Genomic DNA, 19,111 nt, shown 5'->3' on the forward strand with positions numbered 1-19,111 from the left:
GCCTGAAACTTTGCTGTATTAGTCCACTCTCATCGCCCTCATCAACCTCACGTCAAGCCGCAGCAGGCAGCTGTGAACACGCGTTCCTGCAGAATATTAAACAGCAGACATGCACAGCTAACATGCAACTTTCTAAGCTGAGTTCCTTGTTTACAGCTTGTTGTGCTTCAAGATCAATTTACAAACAATCCAAAAATGATCTTTTACATGATTACATTTTGAACACAACACTACTACACAACATAGTTCCCACTTTATCCTCACAGACTGACTACAATAGATACAACTGTGATACAAAAACCTCAAACATTTTTGAGGTTAACCTGAATCAATTTCATCATTCACACACACACACACACACACACACACACACACACACACACACACACACAGTAACCTAGGCCGAGCAGTAATTTGGACTCTTGACAGGATGATTTAGTTCATGTGGGATTATTGGACACAGATGATGAATGAATTAATGATCAGTTACTCATTTCATGTTTAAGGCCATTCAAAATAACTGACATCATCTGCTGCCGCCTCTCTGAAGCCTAATACAATTACAAAACAAAGCATGGACAGATTCTCAGGTTCTGTTTTCACTACATTGTGACACACGGTTGTCATTTTTCACCCTCAGCAGGAAAGCTGTTCACATCCCCTGGCAACATAATCACTGTAAGCCTGTGGGTATTCGACTAGCCATGCAACTCTCCACACCGGCTCTGTAAGATTTCTCTCCCATGAGAAGACTTTGGGCCATATTCTGTTCTGTTTTGTTGTAACCATTAGATGTCATTTAGCAGCTTGCCTTTGCACTCCTTTAGACTTCAGATTCAACTATATTGCCATTGTGCAAAGTACAAGTTCTAAGCCAATGTAATCCAGACTATGCTGACTGCTCCAGTCCTAATGGGATCTTGGCATGGTTGCCAGTCCATCCAGATTGATTGTTATGAAGTTGTTAGGTACATTTACATTTACTCATTTGGCAGACACGTTTCTCCAAAGTGACTTACAAGTGAGGTAGTTTTGTCGGGTGTAAGTGCCAGGTAGAGGAGAAAGGGTGTTTTTGCGTTTGCTTGTTTGTTTGTTTTTTTTGGATACGAAGTTATGGAAGAGTTTTGTCTTCGGTTGTTTTTTAACTATTGAGAGTGAGTTAGGTAGTTCATTCAGTCGTCACTGAGCAGGCATCTGTCTGATCAAGTCGAGATATCTTTACAGGAACACATCTCGAGCCACTTCAGCTTCTTATAGTATGTCTGCAGACGGTCACATGGAGGGAAGCTCCAGTAGTCCATTCACGTTTTCTAGATTCCAAACTATAAACATAAAAGATTTATCTGCATTTTATATTAACACATTTTTTTTCTTTTTAGATGTTTTACAGGTTCAACAGAAAAACTGCCTATTTATTGTATGAAAATAATAATTTGTTACACTCCAACGGGTAAGCAGCTCTTTTCTACCTCTACATCTGAGGGTCTGTTTGGAGCCGAGCTTTCTGACCACCATTTAAAAAAAAGTTAGTCTAGGGTCTGCCTAATCTATAATTGTTGTTGTTGTACTTTATCTTCTGTCTCTAAAGTCACGTTTCACCATTAACTGTCAAAATTGCTAATCTATTCACATTCATGTTCATATTATTTCATATTTCAGAATTACACTGGTTAAGTTATTGTTGAAATCATCAAATGCTGCTTTCTTCTGTGGGTGTTCAGTTTATTAAAATACACCCCAAAGGCTTGAATATGTGTTTTTCTGCGATTAGTAAAGTCTCTGTCCCAACATTAAAGCTCCATTAAGTTGGATTTCTGATATGAACAATGAACCAAATGGCTACTTTGTAATGGGAAGTGATGTCAAACTCACTATCATCAACACAGCTTTAATCAGGTTTTTGCCACAGTTACTCCATTGTTTTCCTTATCTGGTCTGCATTTGAGTTGTAGGGCTGCCTCCTAATTGTTCTCACAGCAGAGCAAAACGCAGCTAAAAGACAAGTGAATGTGTCTGCTGAATGTTTAAGTAAACAGTTGTTTGCTTGCCATATTACTTCACAAACTGTTTTGTGTTCTTGGATTCTTTGTACCCTACAAATAATGATGCAAAACCCATTTATTCAACTTTTAGTCATTTTGGGAAACACCAGGCCTTGATAGAGAGCCTGATCCTGTCGGAGCTACGCTTTAAATAGCCGTATAAAACAATCAAGGACCAACTCTGAATGGAAACATTTCTTACTCTTTACATTAACTCATTGTACAGTGCTATTAACAAAAACGCCATCCTCCCGTTAGTGCTTCGTGCAGATATAGAGGGTGATCCTAAAATGACTAAATGTGCAGTCTGCAGTCATTTAAATGTCATCCTATATACATGGAAACAAAAAAGAAGAAACAATTACTTCTGTATGTAATCCTGCATTTGTTGTCGTTATGCTGCTGTGACATTTGGACTTTCCCTAAACTTGGCTTATCTACTGTATTTCCACTTTGGTCAGTGAACAGCAGCCACAGCACAATAAAACCTTCTAATCTTGTTCTGAATCACACACTTCTACATAGATCAAATTAGAGTTTATTAGACATTAGGTTGACTGTGGCAGCAGAGTCAGGAAAGAGTGTTTTAATAAATGTCCCAAAGCAGCAATGACATCATACATATCCACTCACATCTACAATTTTATCACAGTAAAATATATCAGATCATTATTATTATTATTTCCTCAGAATATGAGTTCATTCTCATATTCTCAGAGAAACCACGGTTTAGACTAGGTCACTAAGCAATGAGCAGGATGAACATCTAACTTCCTAGCTCATAATTCCCTATTGCTTTTGGACGGCACCCAAAGAATGCTGGAAAGAACCCAAGCAATGTGTGAATGTGTCTGAAAGTGTCACAAAATGCACTCATTTAGACAATAATCACGGGGAGCATGTTTATGGGTCATTAAAGGAAAGCATACTGTGATGAGGAAATCTCACTCGCTAAGCTCCTGCTCATTAGAGGGACGCTAGGACTCAACTAATTATTTTACAGTCATGACAGACCGCTAGGAATGTGTCATAATCTGCCTCTTGAGAACACATCTGTACTCCTAACTGTGACTTGTATTAAGAGAAAAAGGCTGTTGAATGAATAGCTGCAGTATTTTAAAATCACAGTTTTCTCATTACCAGAGTGCAGGTGTCACAGAAACTCCACAACAAGAGTCTTTACAGTGGAGCCAGTTATATGAAGTACACTGTAAGCCAAATCAGTACTACTAACTCAAAAATAAGCTCATTAGTTAGCACAACAATAAACATGTTTAATAATAATAATGTACAATTATAACAGTGTTTTCTAACAAGTAATGTTCAAGATGGTTCTTGTTGGCAAGTGAGGCAAGTGTTCATGGTGTGAAAGTAGAAGAAGTGTTTCATTTCACTGGTGAAATCTGATCTGAAATGTAAAGTTGGATGGATGTAACTGTAAATGAGCATGAAAAGATAAAAGGAATAAGGAGAAAAGGTAGGAAGGAAGGATGTCAGGAGAAATAATAACTTAAGACAGATGAGAAATGAAGGAGAAAAAGGATGTAGTTCAAATATATTGGTGAGTTCATGTCCCAGAAAAACACATTGGTGTATTTAGTAACTTTAAACAAGAGATAAATGTATCTGCTTTAACTGCTTCAATAATTTAGTGTCCTAAAAATGTCCATGGGATTAATACCTTTCACCTCTAATCACAGGTTCAGGGAGACAGCAGCATCTAACACATTTACATACAGTAACTGGTTTCTGTTTTTGAGACATACAAATATTTTCCGTGGTTCCTCTAAGGCTTATTTTGGACTTAAAAACTTACAGTTTTGTCTTCACAGTAAAACCACACAGGTACACCAATCTGCAGTGCATCCAGAGTCGCAGCGAAACATGTCTGACCAGCACAGAATCTGACCTCTCAGACTGATCAGCTGGTCACTGGTTAAGACCTATCAAGTTTAAAACTGCCCCATTCTGGGCGGTGCATCAAATACTAGCCAGCAGCGATCAGCACGTGGTGGCATACCATTTCAGTGTGCCACCATTTTTAAGCTCATCAGCAGACATCAAATGTCAGCACTTCTCAATGTTGCGAAGGCATAAACTGGACAAATACCAGACACACGACATGATTTACAGTGCATCAAATGTCAACATTGATGGAACTGATGTAGGAATGTTTGTGTCTATAGGGCAAGAGGGAGGACTCCCTGCGTTTTACCTTAACTGAACAGATTGCGATCCGATGAACTTTCACCAGGGAAATGGGAATCAGTGTGAAAGACTGCACGTTTTTTAATGCTTTACAGTCACTAAGCCCGAGTGTGTCTTCAGCCAGTAGTAGCAGCGCCTGACAGGCACCTCCAGTAGAGCCAGCTGTGACACACCGATGTCACTATCAATAAAGAGAAAGAGTAACCAAAGAGAAAACTGAGCACTGTCACAGAAGAGTATTAGTGGTGAAAGAGCTATATCATTTTATTTCTACGATGATGGTAGGGTAGCTGTTTAGTAAAAGATTTCCCTTTGCAATGTTGCGCATCAGGTGTGTTACTGCTGCCACAGCATTAAATGTTCATTTAACACAATTAAAACCATGTTGGCATCAAAACAAGAATTCGATAAGAGCTAGAATCAATTACAGTTATCACAACCCAGTTGCTAAAACGTTCAAAACCGAAATCAATTATGCAATTAAATTTAGTTCCCTGTCACTTTAACTCTCCAATTATCATCCTTATTTAATCAATTTTAAAAAATTACTTTATATTACTATAACACACTATCATTACTTACATACTAAATATTACAAGGTATTTAATTAGAACTAGGTTATATATGATTATATATTAAAAACAGACACAAAGAGAAACTAAATTGGACTTGGGCTGGATAATAGAGACCTGATAATGGGAATATTCATTGGTTATTAGAGTGAATCGAATGAATGGCTGTTTCCTCAAACTAGCAGTTAATGATAGGCCTGGCTGTTGGATAACAACACATCATTACACAACAATAAACACTGAATATGTGGATGGTTGAGCGCACGGAAACACACATCTAGTCACGGATGTCAGCAGCCAACTTTAGTGTACCCTCATACAGTTAGGTCCTTATACAATTGGGTCCATAAATTTGTCCTCTATACATCTTCACATTGACTTTGAAATGAAAAGTCAACACTTTCAGCTTTAATTCAAAGGGTTTGACAAAACTGTGGCATTAACTATTCAGGAATTACAGTGATTTTCATAATCACGCCCCTATTTTGTAATGAAGTAATAAAACAAGTGGGTAAAAGCACAGGCAAGGGGGTGACCTGTTCCTTCATTAATCCACGGCTAATCAAGCAGATAAAAGGCCTGAAGGTGGGTCTGAGTTATGAGGTAAAACACAATAAACCCATTAGAGAGATAGTAAAAAAAAATAGGGGACTGGCCAATACAACAGCAAAAGGCCCAGAAGACCATGGAAAACAACTAAACAAGGATGATCACAGACTGGAAGAGATGAACCCTTTTACAACATCAAAACAAATTAAATCAAGAATGCTCTTATGGAGGTAGACACGTACTGTAAATACAGACGCTTCACAACAAGGTACAAGCCACTGATTATGCAGAACAGAAAGTCCAGATTAAACTTTGCCAGCAAACACCTAAAAAACACCAAAGGTATTGAGAAGAAACAGAACAGCTCTTGATCCAAAAACATACTACATCCTCTGTCAAACTTGGTGGAGGCAGTGTTATGGCATGGGCATGTAAAACAGCCAACGGAACCAAGTCTCGTGTCTCGTCTTGTGTTTACTGACCTGACTGCTGTTAAAAGTAGGAGGAAGAGTTCTGAAGTCTATGGGGCTATACTCACTATAACCTTTAGGAGACAGCTTCACACTGCAAATGGTTAATAAATGAATGAAAAAAAAAGAAAAATACAAAGATGTACCCAATACTTTCTCAGGGCAAATAATTGGGACATTTCATCACTGGCCAAGTCAGTCACCTGATCTCCACCCAATAGAGCATTTCATTTACTGAAGACATGACTGAAGGCAGAAAGACCTGCAAACAAGCAGCAGCTGAAAGCAGCTGCACTACAGGCCTGGTAAAGTATCTCGAGGGGAGAAACTAAGAATTTGGTCGTGTTCGTGAGTTCAAGACTTCAGGCAGTCATTGACTGCAAAGGCGATTCTTCTTATTATTATTTTTTTCATTGGGTTAGTTTGGTCCATTAGTTATGGGCCTATCTGTAGACTCTTCAGGGGAAATTCTCCACATCTGTGGTTCAGTGCATTTATTGGTTTTTGTTTTGTTTTTGAGCTGTGACTCTATTGACATGTAACTCCAAACTGCTTATTTGACAACTTAAAATCATTAGCTCTGGTTTTGTTCTCTCTTCTCCTGGGGAAATATCCTGGGGCTCTTTACCTGACAGATGCAGCAACAGCAAGTCACCAACCTCTTCTGCTCTTTGAGCAGCAGCTGCCTGGTGCTGAAAACAATGCTGCTGAGACCCGTGACAGTGAACAATTACATAAATTGTTAGCCATAAAACCAAAACTATGAAACAAAATATGTTACAAACAACTCGACCGAACCACGGGAGACTGCATGTGATAACTTTCTGTGACTGTGTCACAATACATGCTAGTGATTTGATATATTAATACATAAACATTGACTGGATCACAACACTATTAGGCCGACTTCATTTCAAATGGCAGGTTTTTAGATGTTGAAAATATATTAAAGAAAATGTCACAGATGCTAATAATTTAATAAAGAAATTATTTAGAGTTTTAGTGTGACTCTACTACTTTAAATGTCAGGATGTTCAATAAGTGACATCTCGTGCTTATTTTGGAACAATTACAGAGACCCTTTCTGATAAGCATTAGCAGTATCACTTTGTTTCCAAGTACAGAGAACATTTCTAGCTAGTGGTTATTACCCAGAAGTTCACAGACGGTTTCTGAGGAAATTCACTGTAAACCCTTTCTTATACAGAATGAAAGCCCAAATGTGTGTCTCTATGAATATCTTCAGACACACACATTTTAATGATCAATGACTCTTTTTTTTTTTTTGTATCCTAACAAAATAAAACCTCGTTGTCTCCTGTTGTCATTGTTTCACAGAGCCTACACATTTTCTCCAATTCTGACACCTCCACTTCAAATTTAGTTGGTGCTATGAAACAAATGTTTCTCTATTATAGTCCTGGCTTGTTTTGAGCTGTGCTAATTTCACACAGACCACATGCACCGCTCTAACCTCAAGGCTATTTTTAGACTGTAATACCCTCACTTCTTTGCTTTGTAGTTAGTAAAAGTGTTATTTTTGTAATGGTACATTCATCTGGAGTGTGTATGTGGGGCAGCGCTGTATCTGAGTGATAAACCACCATTGCTAAAACCAGAGACAGTTGTCTGATAAGGCTGAATGGGGTAGTGTTCACAGGGCTACATCAAATGGCATTCATGTGTTTGCCATAGCAATCATCATTACATGCCATTTAACTGAATCACCCAGTTGGCTCACTGGGAGCGATGAGGCTTTCTGATTGAGCTGATGGCTTGTTCATCCATTGGGTAAACTGTGCCCTGTTTTTTGACCAATTACTGATAAAAAAAAATGATGAGGAGATAAGGGAGGAATAAAACAGACGGTCAGTTTATGCATTTGTCCTTTTTGCAAATCTATTTGAGAGGGATTGACTGAGCCTGCATATTTTTCTGTTTTTCATCAGTGCCCTGCTTTAACAGTCACACAATCTGACGCATTCACAGCTGGAAGCTGCTGAGTCCAACCACAATCTTCCACTGTTGGCCACTGACAAGCAATGGTGGACTAAGTGCTTCATTCAAGGGCACCTTGCGTGCATCGGCCTGTTCCGATTCTCTCAACTGGGATTCAAACTGGCACACTTCTCATCACCAGCCGGCATCTCTAACCTCTGAGCTCCCGCTGCTGCCTCGTGTATGCGTAGTCAAATAGTTATCATTTTACAGTAAGCGTGCTACAGTATGTGTTATGCATAGTTCTCCATGGATGAGCATTAGATTTTACTTGATCTCACTGCCCTAAGCTTCCCATGTGTGTCATCCCGAGCTCCTATCAAGCAGAAAGAAGTTTCACTGTATAATATTGTAAATGATTAAAAATAGCACAGGGAAGCAGGAAAACAGGTTGGGAGGGTAACAGGAGTAGGGGGCTGGAATCTTAAATGGCTGCAAAAATGCTCTCTTGTATATAAGTATTTATATACTCATTATGTTTTCCTTTTGAACTTGAAACATGAGTGTGTGAGACAGACACAGACAGAATGAGAGCAAGAAGAAAGAAACGTGCACGGGGGGTCGCAACACAGAAGACCAGATGCCAGACGCCTGTTCTTGTTAAATTCGACCATGTCTGTCCAGTTATTGTTTAACAGCCATCAAAAGAACAGGTTTAATTCATTTTGTCCACTTAGCCATTGTATAATCTGGAGTCCACAGGGTTTGTGTGATAACTGTCTTGTTGCCTGACTGGCTTGATGCAAAGCACTATTGGCAGAATTCCTCTACAGGTATGCTGTCTGACAACATAACGTCCTTAGAGAACGGTCGGGGTGTTGGATCAGAGTGATGCAAACAGACAGGGTGTCATGGAATATGAAGCCTGGAAGGTCATATTTAAGTGAAAAGAGAAAAAAAACACAGTGTGTGTACGCGTGGGTGTGTGTGTGTGTGTGTGTGTGTGTGTGTGTGAGGGTGACTAAGCTTGGGAGGAGGAGGAGGAGGAGGAGTAAAAGAAGGTGGGAGACTGAGATGAGGTGCAAAACTTGGCGAGGGAAAAGCGAAACACAGAATGCGAAGCAGAAAAAGAAAGAAGCAGAAAGGTGTTTTCTCAGAGGGGATCTGATAAAACACAGCCTACATTCTTACAATACAGCACATGCAATTCATATATACAGAACGGATTACTGCTCGCGGGCTTTGTGTGCACAGATAATCCTGAAAATATTAGAAAATCGAGAAATCGTCTGGAAACCGAAGCATCTCGTAAAGAGTGTGCTGAGTCAAATGAGCACTTGTTCGGCCGTTTTTTTTTTCCCAGATGACTGTGGAATGAGACCTAAGCACATCAGAACAGTGCGGCACCAAGACTGAAATAGTCTGGTCTAATAGAGAAAAACAAGACCTTTCATTTTTTCCTGAGCACTTTTCCCATGACTGTCACTATTACTGTTACAAAAACATAAAACCAGTTACTCACAGAAGAACCAACAAATTAACATGACTGAATACAGTCATTCACTGTCTCTCAGAATAAATAAATGAGCCTCTATCTTTCACTGTATGTTTGCTCTGTATGACAGGCTCACACCAATCTGCTGCCTCCCTTTTCTTTTCTTTATCTCTGCTATCATGCACGGTTGTGAACCTTTCTCTCTCTCTCTCTTGCTGTGCCCAAGACTGAAAGGCAACAGCAAACTAGAAGGACAAGGCTGGCAACACCAACAATGATAACATCATGCACACAATCCCAGCAGAGCAACCACAGCTGTGCATATATCTCCAACTTAATTAGATCTGCAACTGATCTAATGTCGAGAGCCGAACAGCTCTGTGAGAGGAAATCTATACAAAGTATATGGTCAAGTTGGCATAATTAATGAAAATGTATATATGAACTGCTGTAAATGTTTCAGGATGCACAGGAGGTAGACAGTCAGTAATGACTGGAAGTTATCAGGTGCCTCAGGGTTTGCTAGCAGGGGTTCCTTTTTCCATGTCCTGCTTGACAGCAGGGGTATAACTAATCTATAGCTTGGAATTAAGTGCCTCATGAGTAAAAAGAAGTAGATCCTTATTCTCTCCCGTTCAGTGTTCATTTATTCACCATGTGCAAACTATAAATTAATTGCAAAGTCATGACCCACTGGCTGTTGTAGGTCCCCAATTAGTCTGTGTTTTTCACCCACGGAGCTCTTTTCTTTCAGTTCTTCTACTGTTAAGCTGCTCCACCATACTGTGCCGCTCTGATGCTTATCATAGCCATCACCACAGAAACTGACAAACCCAGCGAGCAGCTATGAGCAGCACCACCTTCACGTATGTGTTAAAGAGCAGGTCTCTACCAGCCACATAGGGGTTTTTTAATTTAAAAGGGAAAAAAAGTTAATTACACAGTTTCATTTTGAAATGATAAGGATTCACGGGATAAATACTCGAGATGGTTTCAGATTCAAGAATAATAATTCCAATCATGATGAGCTGCATGAAATATGCAACTTCTCTGAGACAGTGTTTATTTTAGTAGGTATATAATCTGATAATGTCAAACATACATTAGATACATTAGAACCTCGTATGTCAACTTTACCACACAGTCATGCTCTTTAGCCTGTGGCCTTTTTAGTTATTGAGGGCCCCTTTAATAACTTAAGCTTTGAGGCCCACTTAAACCCTAACTAATGTTTTCTCATATGGAAAAGACAAACTTTAAAAATCCTTTCAATACATATTTTAAGACATATAAAACTGAGAAAAACAGCAACAAGACGCTTCTGTTTTTAGCTATCAAACACAGTCTAAACACACGTTTTTAATACTAAAAGTACATTTTCTGGGCTAACTACAGTGACTGTGTATTCCGACAGAAACACGGTTGCCCTACAACATCTTGTGTAGACACAGACAGAGGCAGCAGCTGCTTCTCTGTAACTTGCTGCTCATCTTATACCTCCTGTGTAGACACAGATTCAACCTCCCCTCCGCTCCTTACACTGTGCCAGACGGGTTTCAGCTCCTGCAAACCGATCACTCGACTGCTTCTTATACCAAGCGCTCATCTTGAACCAGAATTGAAATATTAGAGGTTATAACTTAGGGGGAATTTCTCCCTTCAGCAGATGAAGGTAAAAACAGCTCTGATGTGTCCATTTTGGCACCGAATCATGGCCCACAGTAAAGGTTAAAGACCCAACTCTAGGAACAAGTGGCAAAACACACTTTATCTACTTAAAGCTACAATTAAATCTATGATTAGTGTTAAAGCTATAGTGTCCTACAACACTGTAAGAGTTCAACATCCTATCCAGCTTCTACATTTATGCACAGCTCCTGTCTCTTAGCGAAAAAGTGAGCCAAAGGTGCATAGTAGGAGGTTTCACAAAGTGGTAGGAACACATGATACAGCCACCTGATACTGATAACACTGCCAGCGGATACATTATGCAGTGTAGCATGACTATACCTGACAGCTTTTAAAAAGATAAGTGTCTTATCTATGTTATTAAACTCTAAATCTAGTCTTCACAATATAGCAATAGCAGCTTTATGAACGGGTGTTTGGACGTGCACGGGAGACATTTTCACACTTTTCTTTTTGGCTTTCGGCAAAACTTGTTGATCTCTGGTCAGGACACATGCAGCCCTCATAAAGCCTGGTCTAAAGGATTACAGTTTCTCACAGTCTTTCAAGTGAGTTTCCTCACTTGAAAGATGAAAATAAAACAGGATGTTGCGAAATCAACATCTACTGTATAACATCTACAGAGGGGGAGTTGTTTTCTTTTCACTGTCTTCTCTTTATTAAGTGCTGAGCCCATTTCCGTTCAGAATCTCCCAACAAAGCCAATGGATATTTAGACGCCTAAAACATTCATTTTAATTGGGTACAGATGCAAATATTGCTTAATTCTGTATTAATGCCTCAAAATATTCATTACACTGCGAGTAGCAGTAGTGCAACAGACACTAGAGGTGTAATGAATGATGAGAAATCATATTCTGCAGGCACACAGCCAAGTCACGCAACACCGAAAAAGGATAAAGTCTGTGTCGCCGTCACAAACAGAAAACTTAGCTCAAATGTGTGTCTGTCACTTTGAACTGTGAATGGTAGGCTACAGTTTGTTTTTATGTTGGGAATGACATGAATACCACTTGTTGTACTCATTGAACTCAAGCTGATGACAAAAGTGGGGAAAAAGCAGGACGCCGTTGACTAATGGGATTCACAGGACGACAAGGACAGTTGAGAATTTCTTGCTCAATCTTCTGTGACATAAACATACAAACTGTTCTAGGTCAAACATGGAGGATGAGGACGTAAAGGTCTCCTCTCGCACAGTATGGAAAGAAAATGCATGTAAGCAATCACATACTGGTATTTAGTAATGTACATAAAACAATATTTATGGAGCTACTGTCGCCTTTCAGCCAAACGACAGCAGTTGTGACAACTTCTTGCTGTTTGTTTGTTTGTTTGTTTGTTTGTTTGGCCTCAATTAAACAATACGCATCAATCTCCCACACTATAGGTGTAATTTCAGATGATTTATAGGTGTTGAGTTGAGCTCAGAGCACTGATTCTGCATCCAGCCATGCAGCTCAAACTGTTTAACATGTTCACGCTGACAGAGAACTGACCGTGCAGAAACAGCAGCACTGAAATACGCTGCCAGGTTCTCCGCTCTTTGTATTTCATTACTCATTATTTCATTTATCCCCGTCTTGCCGTGACTGCTGTGGAATCGCTGACATTGTTTAATACATGCCAAGAAAATTTATACCCACTTGTTTTTCCATAGAGGAGATTTGATCTATTCAACAACAGGTAATTGAATTCTTTGCAGATGGAGAGTGTGGCAGATAAAATCCACTTGTGAAAGTTTACACTGGTGCTGGATCCAAGTCAGATTTGTGGCTGCATTACAAACAATGATGTGTGGCGTCACATTCCCACAGATAAAACAGAAAGGTAAAAAGCCCGGCCGTCATCAAAACCCTCCGACAGTGATGGGAGTATGAATGGGAAAGTTTTTCTACCAATCAATACGTCTGCCAATTTGCACACAATTGTAAGAGGAAATTGTGAGAGCCTGACGTTAGACATGCGCGTCTTCAGAAGCTGAATGGAAAGTGGCAAATGTGCTTCAGAGACATGCATTTGAGAAACACGTCATCAGCCTACGAAAGCCTGTTTAGCATTCACAGACAGTAGTGAAAAGCACAATTAAGGGGAGTTTTTGTTGTTGTTGTTTTTTTCTTCTTTGCTTCCTTTTGATCCTCTTTCATTGGACTTAATTTTTCAAGATGCTTGGACCAAATTCAGTGTGGACAAAAGTTTGATTTGTCCACTGAACAGAATAAGTCAACTGGATTTGCAGCTTAATGCTCCACCACAGACGGTACGTTAACATGAAGATAATATAAGTTACCTGTATGCTTGTGCTGATTCCTGCTGCTGCTGCTGCATTATGGCCCCTGAACATGTAATTAGATCTAATTTCTGGAGGGACTTCAAATGTGGATTTCCCTAAATGTATCTCCTTCTTTCGCAGTTCATGATGTGACACCATGACTTACAAGCCAGCTTGTCTACAGCTGTGTTGAAAGGAGAGCTCTGCTAAAATATTCACATCCAGAGTGACTTCCAGTAGTAACCTGTGTGTTCTACAAAACGCTGATTGCCATAAAGCAATGGGAGCTAACAGGAATCTCTGAGAAGCAATCATATCCATTTACATCCTGGACCGGGCTTAATATTCCTTGCAGTTTTCCTCTGCTCTCTATCCACATGATGCAAATCTCTTCTGACCCCTAACATTTCTGCTGAGGGTGAAATGGTAATGTCAGTCGTGTGTTTAGCAAATCACCCTGCTGCAGCTTCCAGATGATGACAGCCCTGATATGTCTCGCTGCCAGTTAGTGTGTGCAGACCTCTTGGGTTTTCTCAGCGGCGTTCAAGTCCTCCGACTATTAAATGATGAGCGTTTTACCACCTTCACTGAGCAAGACAAACACAGTCCAAACAGGGGTCGCGCGATTTAATCCTCAGCCCATAAATAAATTCAAGCGGTGCGATGGTAAACACACACACACACACACACACACACACACACACATATACACACACGTGGAACAAGTTCCATCGTGGCCCTGGCAATAATTCTGATGTCATTATGTTTATTACATTAAAGATCCTGGTTGGAGTAACATACAGTACATAGCTTTAGTCTAAGCACCGCTGTTTGGGCTTCCCCCGTCAGACTGTCCTCACTTCTCTCTGCTCCGACTCCGCGTAGCTGCCGAAATGATCTCCGCTTCAAAAGTCGATTACAGCAAGAGGCATGAGAAACAGCCTCTCAGGAAGAAATGCGAAAAAGTTCAACGCAACTTATTCAATTTAAAGTGTTTGGTAGTGATGGGAATAACAAATAAACAGGAGGACGTGGTGCTGGGAGTTGTTATCTCTTATTGTCTGTTATCAGAAAAGATGGACGAGCGCAAACTCACCTGAGCGCGGTGGAACGAAAGTTGCGTGGGGCTGTTGTCACTTTAACACACACACACACACACACACACACACACACACACACGCCACAACCTTTGTTTTTGTTTTTTTGGGGTTTTGTTTTTTTTTCCGCAGCTGGCTTTAATCACGTGCGTGCGTGCGTGCCGCGGCGCGCACTTTGCCCGACGACCTCTCGGGTTCACACTCACCTGCGTTCCTGAGCTTCTTGTTCCGATACACGGAGAAGATGACCAAGAGGTTGCCCAGGATGTCGACAACGATGGTGAAGATGAGGAAGCTTCCCAAAGTTGTGGTGACCCACGGCGGGCGGTTCAGGACGGCGTCACTGGGGTCTGGCGAGGAGCTGTTCAGCAGAGACGCATTTATAACCATTGTCCACAGTCGCTGAACTTTCTCAGCTGAGCCTGATTCAACGCGCCGCGACTCCCCGCGCGTCCTAGAGGCTGCTTTTCGGAGACGCCGGTGGTGGGATACTACAGCCTCCCGCGGCTTTCATCTCCATCCTCTCCACGCGTGCTTCACCCTTCTCTTTTCTCTCTCTCTCTCTCTCTCTCTGTCTCCGTGTCACGCGTGGGACTTCACCCGGACGCCGCGCTCCATCCGTGGCACCGTCTCCTTCTCTCCGGTCGCCTCGGTGTCACTTGTGCGCCCGTGCGCCATTCACTCTGTCGGCACTCATGTGTGACATGAAGCTGCAACTTCGAGCCTTCCCAGCATGTGATCAAACAATTCCGGTGAGCAGCGGTTTTATTTTGGGGGAGCAATGCTGTCGCTTGGTGGCGGAGAGGAGGAAGAGCAACGGAACTGCTCGGAGCGGCGTCCTACTTCTCTCCATTTGCGGGACGCGCGCTCATTCATGGCCGTGCGCTCATTCTCTTAGCTTTATTTCAGCCCATTCATTACAACGTGGAGGAACCATTCATGATTTATCTGTTGCAGGAAAAATAGGCCCACATGCTTAAGGAGGCTTTAACACAGCAGGAAACAGGTTTTATTGTACAATCCACCGATGCTGGAGCGTGTCCATGACTGATGACAGTGTTTACATTAAAAGTGAAATTTCCCAGATTTACAGAATCTGTGTGTGTGCGTGTGTGTGTGTGTGTGTGTGTGTGTGTGTCACCTTTTAGATATGAGATGACACTCAGATTCTTAGGTTTGACTTGCTGTAAAACGATATTATGAGCTGCTCGTTTTGTTTCAGCACTCCTGAAAATGGGTGAAGTTTCTATAGTAAGATGAATGGCCATTGTGTTATTGTTAAAGGTGTTAAATGGGTCACCCCCGTTTGTACACACACACTCATACACACACATACACACACACACACACACAAACACACAGCTTCTGCAGTCCAGGAACTGTCTCAAAAAGTGACAGTTTATCATAATGAAAAGTAAAGGTTTGATTTAATCTGGATATTTGAGGTACCAAAAAAAAAAAAAAAAAGAAAATCCATAGACAGTCAATATTCTAGCCCACCATCCATTATGTAACCTTTCCATTACCAGATCTTTTACTGCACTATAGTCTTTTATTTGCAACGTGAATGATAATAGGTTCATTCTTTAAGTCATTTTTCAAGCCAATAATCTCTGTTTGCAGCCTTTAAAAACATTTTTTGTACTTTTTTATCACTGGGCTGAATAACTTTTGAATATACTATACAATTAATGTGGAAGTCATCAGATCCTCAGCAATAATGAATTGAAATTAGTTTTTGTTTTGTTTTTTTTTGTTTTTTTGTTTTTTGTATTGTGAGCTTTCGAAATAAAGAAACTTAAAATGACTGTATATGCATCAATTTGACAAGACTTTATTACCAAGTCAGATTGTTAATATGTTTGTCTTTTGTATGAATTAGTCCACGACAGTAAACAGTCCTGTTAGTCGGGAATCTGTTGTTACGTGTTGTCTTCTTATCCTCAGCTGTCACCAAAAGAGAATCACTTGTCCTTGTTACATTATTCAATAAGGCGCCGACAGCTGCTTGTTGAGAGCCAAACGCATCATTTCTGCATAGCACTGACCTATTTGGCTTAACAAAACCCTCCTATAAATAAATAACTGCCCTAAAGCTGACTATTAGTAATAGTGAATCTATCTAGTATCAGGACACTGACGGCTCATTTTTCAAACACTGCAGCGATATTCTTTGATGTAGTTGTCTGGCGCTAACTTTATTATGTTTTTCTACCATTTAGCATCATTTACTAATTTGCAAGTGCAGCATGATACAATGATCCATCCCTTACTTTGCTTTCATCATTGCACAGACCCTCATCTTCCTCTTTCAGTCTCTTAAATTTTGTTACTACATTTTCCCAAAATAATCAGCTATAATAATATTTTGAAGCCTTTCCTTTATCCCCATCTCATTTCCTTTTGTCAAATCATTTTAAAATACACTACAAACCACTAGTTATTACAAAGCGTGTGAATTGCAGTCATGCAAAACATGATCATTATCTCTCCCCATTCATCTCTCTATATTACATTGTAGGTCAGCCTGTTCTGCTCTGCTTGCAGACATTGATCACCACATGCAGTAATCTCTCACAGATTCATAAAACACCGCTGTTCTGTAAAGAGGAGGCAGCTGTATAAGAACTGATTTTGATTATAGAGTCAGTGAAACGTTATAGCAAACATGCTGTAAGGAACTCTGAATCACTGTGTGTGTTTTGCTGATGATCATTTGGCAACATAAAAGCTAGAGCAGTGCTTGACGTATCTGTGGAAACTGCATCTACACTTTCTGTGTGGACGTTTCCCATAACAGCAGCTGACTGATATTTGAGGGCCAGTATCGAATCAGTTGTGTGATTTCCACTAGCTGGTTATTTTCTATCTTGTTAACTTCACTGACGTACGACTGACTTCATCGTTATAGTCCTGTCGCCTGTAAACATACTTGAGTTATGTACTTTTTGGTAATATATTTGATAATATATAAATAAACTGAAATAAATTGAAGTTAGCTTGGGCTGATGTTAGTAGTGATTTCTTTATGTTTTTTAAACACCTGTAATCAAATAGTTCTGTTATACTGAGCTGCATCTAGCAGCCAGTCAGACAACAGACTAGAACATAGTACCAACATCATCAGCTGAAATCAGGGGAGCTGACCAAAAATAAATAAATAAAAGTTAAAAAGCTATTTCTTGCTCAACTACACTAAAATATTTCCACTGAGAATCTCTGTTATTTGCATACATTTCAGTGTTAAAGCCCACGATTCACACGTTTTCCTGCTCTGCTTTTACATTCACCCATTTTGAGCTAACAGTAGTGGAAGACTAGTAATGAACGGGCACCTGAAATCGGCTGTTTTTACTCGTGCTCTTAGGCGGCATACAAGGCTTCACTTTTATTATAATGGTTGCAACAGGTTGCACCTTTACACACCTAACACTGTGGCGTTTAAGTCTTTAGAGGAACATCACAGGTAAGATGAGATAGGAGAGAAGTTCTTTATGTACTTTGGAATTTCATGCAAACTTAATTGACCGCGAACAGAAGGAGAGAAATGGAGCAACGTCATCTTCTTAAAAACAGCTTCAAAGGAGCTGCTCCTCTTTAACACGTACACAAAAAACAAAAAGGGTAAATAAAAAGGACAGCGAGAGATGGAGGGAGATGTACAGCGTGATACTATACAGGGAAACAGGTTCCAGAGAGCTGTTATGAGTGTTGTGTGGGGGGGGGGGGGGTGAAAAGGGGAAGGGTGAAAGGGGAAAAGGAGAGTGAGAGAGAAGTGCCATGTGTGGGAGAGGGAAAGGGCAAATGATGAGAACAGCACGATGTTGAGAGGACCCCCTACACACACACACACACACACACAAACACACACACACTCCTGCCTGCATCTCTCATTGGAGAGAGCTGTCAGCAAAATGAAGGAGAGGAGACAGAAGTAATGTAATGAGTGCGGTCTCAACACAGCCCCGGCATGTCTCTGCCGCTTCACTGGTCATCACTACATCCCACAGAGAAACAAGAGTGTTTGCTTTTATCTGCCGTACCCTCCTCCTCCACTGTGCTGGTTGCCGTAACAACGGCAGAGCTCCACCCAGGAACGAGATGTGTACGCTGGGAGAAAGAGGATTATTGGGGTCAGTGGTCTCTGCATGTGCGTGTCTGTCTCTTTCTCTCTCACGCACATGCAAAACGATTTCCCCCAGCATACGATTATGGACACATACACATAACAGTACAGTATTGTTTAAGATGAATGGGTCCAGGCAATCCCTTCTTTGTTTCTGTTGTTGTTTATTTAATCTGTCAACCCCCTGAAGAGAGGAAAGAAAGAATTTAGTTCAACTGTACTTTTGTGCTTTCCTGGTTTACATTTATCTTCTCTGATGTCTCTTCTAAAATCTGAGGTTTGTTTTCTCAATTTTACACTGAAAAGAAACATTTGGAAATGCAAAAACATTATTGGATTTTTATGCTCAAATATAAAAAATATCAAGCTTTTCCTCATTTATCTGTAACAAAACATTGAAGATGACCTTGTTCAAAACAACTACCATTTTCTGCTTTTCAAGGTTTGATGATCTCAAACTGATTATGCAAGTCCCCGAGGTGTTCAAATATCTTAAAATAATAAACTAATAATTTGAGTTGGGCTCTTCTGACTAAAACAGTTTTCCTCAGAAACGTATTAGTCTAGACCTGTCCTGAGAAAGGAGAGTTCTTCTACAGTATATTCGATATAGCCAAGGAGCTAGGATTAAATATTTAGGTGTACATTATAGT

The 19,111-nt window shown here is 40.4% G+C and overlaps 1 protein-coding gene across 1 annotated transcript in view; it reads right to left on the bottom strand.

Moving 5' to 3' along the window:
• Window positions 1–15,082, bottom strand: part of mtnr1aa (melatonin receptor 1A a) — a 29,642-nt gene extending 14,560 nt beyond the window's left edge. The window contains exon 1 of the mRNA XM_026360941.1: window positions 14,539–15,082. Coding sequence (XP_026216726.1) covers window positions 14,539–14,722 — 184 coding nt within the window. The 5' untranslated portion in view covers window positions 14,723–15,082. The remainder of the gene's footprint in view (window positions 1–14,538) is intronic.
• Between the last annotated feature and the right edge of the window lie 4,029 nt (window positions 15,083–19,111).

This window comes from Anabas testudineus, chromosome 1 (genome assembly GCF_900324465.2).
Source record: "Anabas testudineus chromosome 1, fAnaTes1.2, whole genome shotgun sequence".
Taxonomy (NCBI): Eukaryota; Metazoa; Chordata; class Actinopteri; order Anabantiformes; family Anabantidae; genus Anabas; species Anabas testudineus.